The sequence below is a fragment of the Triplophysa rosa genome, linkage group LG3, assembly GCF_024868665.1.
Source record: "Triplophysa rosa linkage group LG3, Trosa_1v2, whole genome shotgun sequence".
Classification (NCBI taxonomy): Eukaryota; Metazoa; Chordata; class Actinopteri; order Cypriniformes; family Nemacheilidae; genus Triplophysa; species Triplophysa rosa.
In genome coordinates, this window is record NC_079892.1 from 11,728,949 (window position 1) to 11,737,964 (window position 9,016).

The following is a 9,016-nucleotide window of genomic DNA, read 5'->3' on the forward strand; positions in this document are numbered from 1 at the left end:
ATAAGTTTAAGTGCAACATCAGAATGTTGGCTTGTTTCTCAAGCCAACATAATAATAAGTTTAAGTGCAACATCAGAATGTTGGCTTGTTTCTCAAGCAAACATAATAACCGCCACATTATTAGGTAAGAGTTGGATTATTAAAACTGTAACACTGTTAACTTATACGTTGTTTACCTGGAAACCTACAGCTGTACTAAATATACAACACGGATTAGCACAATTACTTCAACGTATATTGTAAGCACTCAATTTAACATGTACACATAACGTATTTATCATACTTACAGCTTGTGGTTCTGAGACGCATGTTAGTCCAAATAAAGTTGGTATTGACTTATCTTTAAGGGTCTAGCGCAGGGGTCACCAACTAGCGGACTCCGGTCCGGATGCGGACCGCGAGATGCATCCGTCCGGACCTCAAAGCCTTTTGACATGATAAATAAATGAACGCCTAACATTATTTTCTAATGCAATCAAACTTATAGCAGGCACATCAAGGTCCGCTCAGTAGCAGTTTGGGTCCTACGGCGCCACGGACAGTTAACATATGCGCACTGTTGCCACGTTCAGACGTCGATGTCTCGATGAGTGAAGAGAGCCGCGACAGACTTGCTGCACAGCGCTCAGACAGATGTAACTGTCAGTGACTGAAAAACAATGTCCTTTTCAAAAGTTAGAAAAGTTGACGCTGAAAACCATGTTTTCCGAGATGAATGGGTCGAGAGATTTGCATTTATTCTTCCTGCATCGAGATGCACGAGACTGGTTTGTCTTATTTGCTCGGAGTCTGTCGCGGTTGTCAAAAGTGGAAACTTTAAACGGCATTATGAAATTAGACAGAGACACTTTGAAGAAACTTACACGCAGCAGTCCGAGGTAAGGACACGGAAAATATATTAGCTCAAAGCCCAGTAGTAGCGATCTACACGGGTACTTCCTCACTCACTTACCGCCCAACAACGAGCGAATGTTCCCTAAGAATACAGTGGATCTTAGGAAAACATTAGCCCTTTACTGATGGGAAAATAGTGAATGGAGTCTGCGTGTGAAACACTTTTAGAAGGATAATAAAGACATGAACTAAAAGAAAATATTAAACAAACCCCCCTTTCAGCTGCAACAGCCACAAGAAGAGCTGAAATGTTATCAGAGGATGATCAGTCGCAACTTGATGTTGCTATTTGTTCATCTCAGTTCAGCAGAAAACAACACTTTAGTTTTCTATTAAAGTTGTTAATGTTTAAATTAATGTATGTTCAGTGCAGCTTTAGAGATTAGGGCATTTTACACATTTTCCTTCATTATATTGTTGTCAGACATTGTTATGCCGTTGTGTAGTTATGAAAAGACATGTTTATTTCTTTGGTCTGCCAAAAACCATCAATTCATGATTTTAGGTATTTAATTGTCCGGACCTCGACTGACAAGGAGGGTTTGTTTACTGGACCTCAAGCAATTTTAGTTGAAGACTCCTGGTCTAGCGGCTAATCCCGCGTTGGACTCGCCAAAATTTGAGAAGCAGTCGTCGGTAAAATGACGAGCACATTACACAAGGTTGGAATTGTACTGCAGTGGTATCGTGGGGAAAAAAAAGTAACCACTGATCTTTCACATCATCATCCTTTGGCAGCGAAAACAAAGTACATTTGTGTTCACAGCACAAAACACAGCGTCCCCTCGACATGTTGTATACGCAATACTACCTGAAGTGCTAGTGGGCAGGTCAGAGTGTTCCTGTTTCGCGGGAAGGCGGGGATTGTGCTGATGCATTACACTGTGACGTATCGATGTTACACTCAAAAGATTCGAAAGCCTAACGATTTGTTTGGGCGGTTCGGAGTCGACTCTTTACTTTGGAAGCCAATAATTTAATTTATCATGGACTTTTTGGAATAACAACTTTGCAGATCGTCAAAATTGAAAGAAAGCTACGTCACACACTGAAATGCCGGTAATTTTATGAGATTCATGAAACCTGCTCTTTAAAAGCTGTTTTGAAAATAAAACAGATTTTTTATTTTGTTAAAAATATTGTTATCATGAACCTGGTATTGAGTATTATATCGATTCTCGAGCCGAGTGTACCACTAAACCCTGATCTATATTTCAAACCCACTGAACACAATCTCAATCAACATAAAAAACCACCTTAAATCCATTTGGGATGGCATGTGACCCGGACACATTTCGTTTTGTGAGATTCATGCTTTAGAAGACTGTTGGCCTCACTCACTCTTTTTCGCCTGTGTGCCAGTGGTAATTTCAACGTTTTCCTCATGAATTTCCCCATGTTTGTGCTTCTTCACTCTTTTCTTTGATTTCTTTTCGATTGGTTTCTGAAAACACAACACATTGCGATGACATCCACACGTAAGCTCAAGCAAGAACCCGTTGAACATGCTGATATTTACCGCGGTGCCGGTGGAGTCCTCCTCACGCAGATCTATGCAGATGTTCTCCGGCTCTCTGATTCCAGACTTATCAATGAACCAGCCATCGCTGTCGCTCTTGTGCGGGGCCGCTGGATTCCCTTTCTGATAGAGTGACACCAGCGAGCTGTTCATGTGATTCGTCTGCTGTTGAAAGAGTCACAGAAAAAGGGGATAATTGAAAACATACTGCTATGCATCTTGATTGTGTAACCAAACAGAAAGAGCAAGGTGAAATACTTCATGTTCGCAAATATCATCCTCACTGTCGGTGGTATCTTCTGTGAAGTGACTGTCATCCCTAAAACACAATTTCAGCAAAAACCAGGTAAAACATTAGGAATCAAGCATGTTATTTATCCAGAGAATACATTTCAAGAATAAGGAACAGTAATAGTCTATGTTATTGTCATAGAGACAGAGCGCACTTAGGCCACGGCCACACCAGAGGGGAAAACAATGCAAGCCTCTCCATTGACTTTCTATACGCCCTTTTCACATGACATCACGCATCTTCCGTTCTGCCGGGAAACAGTGCATCATTACATCCGCTAGCACTCTGGTTCATAAGGTGGCGGTAATGCACCTATAAACTGGTTTGCCTACCGCCAGTAAAACTCAAGAAGAAGTTACTTCCGCTAGCGCCTCAGAATGGAGTTTACCAAGTCCCTTGCACATCTGCCACAAATACGGCTAGATGATGTACAACGTCTTGCAGACAAATTTTCGCTAACGACAAGATCAAAGCTAGAGAAAGGATACAAATTCTTCGTTGAACAATACCTGTTTGATTATGAAGGTATGTGTTTTGTTTTCTTTTTGTGTTAGCGAAGGTGCTAGGATAAGTACTTGAATACGTGTTCTGTTCGTGACGGCAAAACGGAAGTTATTCTTCTTCTTCTTGTTTGTTGCAAGACGGATGTTATGATACACTACTTTGCGAAAAGGCGGATGTTAAGTGACGTCATTGTGAAAAGGGCCTATTGCGGGGAAGCTGCCTCCTTGTCATTTCTGACTTAGAACAAAAAACAGAACTATGTCTAAAAGCTGCTGTGTGACAAGTTGTACAGTAAACAAGCTAAAAAACACAGAACTAAGTTTTTATAAGCTACTGAACCGTCAAAGCCAGACTTTAAGGAGACAAAAGTGGATACACGCAATAAGACGTGAAACATGAGCAGGAAGAATGGGTCAATGACACACTCGTTATGCCAAACGTTATGTGTGCAGTAAACATTTTGTCACTGGTAAGTCAAATATCCAAACGTCAGTTTTATATATTATCTTTCTGTAAGCTAAGCTCTTAGCTGTAGCATTTTGACAGTATGCAACTTGTTAGACTGTGGATAAAGCAGAAAGCTATGCAGTAACATTATGTTTGCGAGTGCTAATGTTAGCTTATATAGCTAACAGCTTTCCAACAGCTTGTTCCACCATCGTTTTAGTTAAAAAATGACAATATGAGACGTTGCGCTCCACTTTTGTGTCATTAAACGCTTGTTTTTTAGGGTCGACAGCTTATAAAAATGTAGTTCTGTGTTTTTTAGCTTGTTTACTGAACGCCTTGTCACATAGAAATTTTTAAACATCCTGTTTTTTGTTATAAGTCAGAAATGACAAGGAGGCAGCTTCCCCCTATATACAGAGTCAAAGGAGAGGGTTGAATTTCGTGGTTTTCAGATTATGACGCGTTGCGCTCTGTCTCTCTATGGAAGAAGTGAGCGTGTCTTACCCATCCTCTCGGCTGAGTCTTGCTCTTTTCACTAAATGTTTGTTTTCCAGGACAGAGATGTCACACTTGCTAGATATCGCTGCATGCACTACATAAAAGAACACGTTTTAAAACGAAATGCTTCGTTTTTACACAAACAGCAAAAGGCAGTGAGTAATACCAACCTTTCTCCACTTGAATCCTGAAAGCCGTCCGGTTCCTCCTGCCATACTCTGTCCTGCTCAGATCACAGACACACATCAGTTTCAAGCGCTTCTGTTGGTGTTTCTGCAGTGAATTCACAGAGTAAAACTCATCTTACCTGAACTGCTGTTGAAGGTCAAAGGCCATGGATGTCAGATCCACGTAAGGGTCATTGTGTTCTTTCAGATACTGAAAGAGAGATCAGACAACGTCATCCAAACAAGCTGCACTCATTTCATCCCAATGTCATCAATAAGGTGTCAATCCAAAAATAATAAGCCTACTTTGAGGAGCAAGAAGACTTGTTTAATAGCCAAAGCTCATTTTAAAATAGGCCTGGATTTTCTTTGTGCAAAATGTAATTACAAGTTGCTGATATTTGGAATAAAATGAATTGTACTTTTTTCTGTCTTCATTATTGAACAGTTTTTGCATCTACTGTTTGTTTGCTCCACATTGTGTTTCTCTAAAGGTGAGAGAGGCAGAAATGTCTCTTATAAAGCATCTTGACACAGCGACTGCATAAGACAATACCCTGGACTTTATTTTTATGGGTTTTTCCTACATTTAATTTTTTTGGCGGCCACCAAAACCAATTTTTGACTGAATGTGATTCATGAGTCATGAATATTTTACCTGAATTACCGCTGGATGAACTGTGCTAAAAAAACAGGTTTACAAGGGTTCCACTAACACAACTGACATAAACGGAACAAATCCTATCCAGCGTTGAAGTGTTTTCCGTGTTAACTTCTATCTTTTGCAGTGTCCTAGCTGTTATTAACAAACAGCGCGTTTTGCTAAAGTCCGATTCTTCAGCTGGCACGTTCCTGTGAAAACGAAGCATTGTGTCCGTCAGCAGATGTCGCTGTTTTAATGGCATAACTGTTTGCAAATAAACATACATTTTATATTTTATTGTTTTTAAAATATGCTATATAATATATAAACACTATAATATATATAAAACTTTTCAAAATACAAAATGTATTGTTTATTTGCAAACAGTTAGGTTTTATGCTTAAGTTATGCCACTAAAACAGTTACATCTGCTGACGGACACAATGCTTCGTTGTCACAGGAACATGCCAGCTGAAGATAATGAGGAAATTACGTCGCTTCCTTTGCCAAGTGCATACCAAACGTCTACATAATGGCACGTAAATGCCCTGTTCACTCCAGAGTCTAAACTCCAAGGGCTCTGCCCTTCGAAGGGAGTAGGGCATAGGAATGATGACTTCATTTGGAATTTTCCCCGCAACAACTCACGTATCGTTACACCCCTAGCCATTTATACAGGTTTGGAACAATCTGAGGTGGAGTAAATGATGACAGAATTTTCATTTTTGGGTGAACTATCCCTTTATGTGTCCTTCATATTTTTACCAACATAGCTCCCAAAACATAATTATTTGTTCTTTACATTATATTTAGTTTTGGATGTTTATAGAAAGACTGGCATTCAGCTGCTTCACAGAACGTTATAAAACATTTCAAAGCTTCAATATAAAATCTATTCATCGAAAATAATAATCACAATTACAATATCAAGGTAATTAATTGTGATTTTTGTCGTAATCGTGCAGCTCTGGTATTTACAGTTTATTTATATGACAATGTGCAGTAAATTACCTATAAAATCATTTAGTTTAGACAGAAGAGAGGTGAAAGTAAGTTGTTGCTAGCTAGCTGCTAATTTGATTTAATTCAATTTAACGTGGTGAAAATCAGAACTGATATTAATAAGGGATGGAAAATAACAGTAGCCTTTATCTTTTAATGCCAAAAATAATCATCAAGTCTGGCAAATGAAGGCCAGTGGAAAAAAATGTTTGCAAAGAGGGCAAGAAAGGAGGAAAGAGTGACAGGTAATGTCTGTGTCATAATTTCATACCCAGTATATAACTTGGAAAAGGTTGTAAAACTAAATAATAACAACTGAATAAAATGACAAATCAAATGTTTCTTTGTATTTATTCGCATTTCAAAAGTAGGGCACTTTTAACTGTGTGTGGATGACTATGTTCATCAGTCACCACTGAAGACCACCGCAGTATTCACAGTGTTCTCCAAGGTACTTAAACAACTTGGAACAAGCCTGGAGTCCAAAAACAACAGTAACAACGTGGTAATGTTTCAGTGTAATGTACAAATATATTACAACAAAATAAAGAGTTAGATTTCATGTGTAAATTCATTGTAATCCACACAAGTTCGTTTCAATTACTATATGATAATAATTATATCAGTGAAGACATCTCGTCGACTTGTATAGTTTATATAACATGACTACAACTAATATGTTCTGCTCATTAAACCATACATTTTGCACATGCAGTTTTTTCAATTAAATACGTGTAACGTTATTTACCTGCTGGACTCTGTGCTTCAGTTTTTGATCGATATTACATCCACTGCGGTTCTTCATTGTTTATCCCACACGAACGGTGTATTTTACACTCACGACCTTTCACAGTGCAATCTTTAGCTTCACGTTGCTGCTGGACATGTGCGCGCGCACGCGAACACACACACACACTCTCGCGCGCGCGCGCGCAAACACAGACAGACAGAAGAGCGACATCTAGCGCACTGGAGACTTTCATCGATAAATGGTGGCGTCCATAGAGTACCTCAGAGGAAGGCATATGATATGCTCTGGAAGCAGGGTCTACTAATAAAACTTGGAATCGGGGTCAAATGTATAATTGAATAATGGATTTTCTCATCGAAATAACGATACAAGTTAGGGTAGGGGTAGAGTATTCTAAGAATTACAAAATAGATAACAGAACACCTCAAGGAAGTGTGTGTAGCCCAGTGTTATTTAATATTATGATAAATTATATTTTTTAATAATATTAAATGTGAAATAGGAAGAGGATCATTTTCAGATGATGGGGCAATTTGGAAGAGAGGACCTAATATTAATTGTGTGTCAAAAAAGTTACAAGAAGCAGTAGATGAAGTGGAGACATGGGCAAATAAATGGAGCTTCAGATTATCAGTGGCTAAAAAAGAAAAAACATACCAGTAGATAAATTAAAAGGATAACAGGAGCTGTAAATATCTTGGTGTATGGATGGAATAGAGACTATATAGCTATGCTATAAAGCTGGAGTCAATATTTTATGATGCCTAGCAGGGGTTGAATGGGGAGCTTGTAGACTATTATTGAAAAGAATGTAATGTACATTAATCAGATCGAGTATAATTTATGGATTTGCATCAGAAACCCTTAAAGCAACACTATGTCATTTTTCGACCTTAAAATAATGTCTTTCAGTGGTAGAACAACTCTTAACCGGATTTTTTCATGTGGGCAAATATATTATGATTGTATAGTAAAGGACGGAAAACACAGAATTTAGAAAAATGAAAAGAGAAAAAACGGAATTTGGGAAAAAATAAAACTAATTTCTTATTGTTGTTGTTTCATCCCTCGTATTGCAAGCCACATCTCTCCGGCCCCTCATTTGGGATGCTTTTCTTGAACTGGCCCACTTGACGAACTAATTGAATAGCCCTGGTATAAGACCTGGTATGGAGAGAAGTAAGTATAAAAAACGAGGGAGAGTCACCATTTTAATTGCATTGATCTTTCCTGCCATAGACATAGGTAAAGTCTTCCTAAATTTAAGGTTATCATTCAGCTGATTCATTTTTTATGCCAATTTGTTTCAAGTAATGCATCCGCTTGCCTTTTAATTATGATTCCTAGATGTTTAAATGGTTTGTAAGCTATTTTAAGTGGAATAGAATTTAGAGAATCTTTGTTGATATCTGAAGTTAGAGGCATTAACTTGCTTTTGTCCCAATTAATTGTAAAGCCTGATAGTTTATTAAAAGTTTCCAACAGTTTTAACAGAGGTGGAATGGGCCTTTCTGAATTTACAGAGGGGTCAGTAGAGGAGCAGTCGTTGGTGTACAGGGAGAAGAGCAGTGGGGAGAGTACACATCCCTGGGGGGGGAGGGGGGGGGAGGGGGAGCACGAGTGCTGATGGTACGGCTGTTGGATGTGAATTTACCAATTCTAACTAGCTGTTGCCTGTCTGTCAGAAAGCTGGTGATCCACTGACAGACAGAGCTAGGAACAGAGAGCTGGTTTAGTTTGGTCTGGAGGAGTGTTGGGACGATGGTGTTAAAGACTGAACTGAAGTCCACAAACAGGATCCTTGCATAATTCCCTGGTCTGTCCAGATGTTGTAGGGTATAATGCAGTCCCATGTTGACTGCATCCTCCATAGACCTGTTTGCTCAGTAAGTAAACTGCAGGGGGTCCAAGTAAAGGTCCTGTGATGTCTTTCAGGTTAGCCAACACCAGTCTTTCAAATGACTTCATTGCCACAGATGTTAAGGCAACGGGTCTGTAATCATTAAATCCTGTGATTTTGGATTTCTTTGGGATGGGAATAATGGTGGAGCATTTGAAGCAGGAAGGGACTTTGCACAGCTCCAGTGATCTGTTGAAGATCTGTGAAAAAAATGGGGGCCAGCTGGCCAGCACAGGATTTCAGACAGGCTGGTGAAACACCGTCTGGGCCTGGTGCTTTCCTTCTCTTTTGTTTCCTAAAGACCTGACACACATTATCTTCACTGATCTGAAGTGCAGAAGGGGAGGAGAGGGGGGTAGCTGGAGGTGTTGATGGCTGTGTAGAGAGGTGGTCACT

General features: G+C 39.3%; 1 protein-coding gene across 1 annotated transcript; it reads right to left on the reverse strand.

Moving 5' to 3' along the window:
* Positions 1–2,175: 2,175 nt before the first annotated feature.
* LOC130552086 (nuclear valosin-containing protein-like) lies at positions 2,176–6,869 on the reverse strand. The gene is made up of 7 exons (XM_057330178.1): positions 6,718–6,869; positions 4,465–4,535; positions 4,328–4,380; positions 4,164–4,251; positions 2,672–2,732; positions 2,414–2,578; positions 2,176–2,338 (listed from the first exon to the last, which is right to left on the reverse strand). The coding sequence occupies exons 1-7, from the start codon at positions 6,772–6,774 to the stop codon at positions 2,228–2,230; spliced, it is 606 nt and encodes a 201-aa protein (XP_057186161.1). The 5' UTR covers positions 6,775–6,869; the 3' UTR covers positions 2,176–2,227.
* Positions 6,870–9,016: the final 2,147 nt, after the last annotated feature.

Bases quoted from the DNA above. Each gene is read 5' to 3' on its own strand.
- LOC130552086 (XM_057330178.1), bottom strand. From the start codon at position 6,774: ATGAAGAACCGCAGTGGATGTAATATCGATCAAAAACTGAAGCACAGA. The intron at 4,252-4,327 runs GTTGGTATTACT...TCTTTTATGTAG, and splicing joins CAGGATTCAAGTGGAGAAAG to TGCATGCAGCGATATCTAGC. The intron at 2,579-2,671 runs GTATTTCACCTT...CTCTTTCAACAG, and splicing joins ATGATATTTGCGAACATGAA to CAGACGAATCACATGAACAG.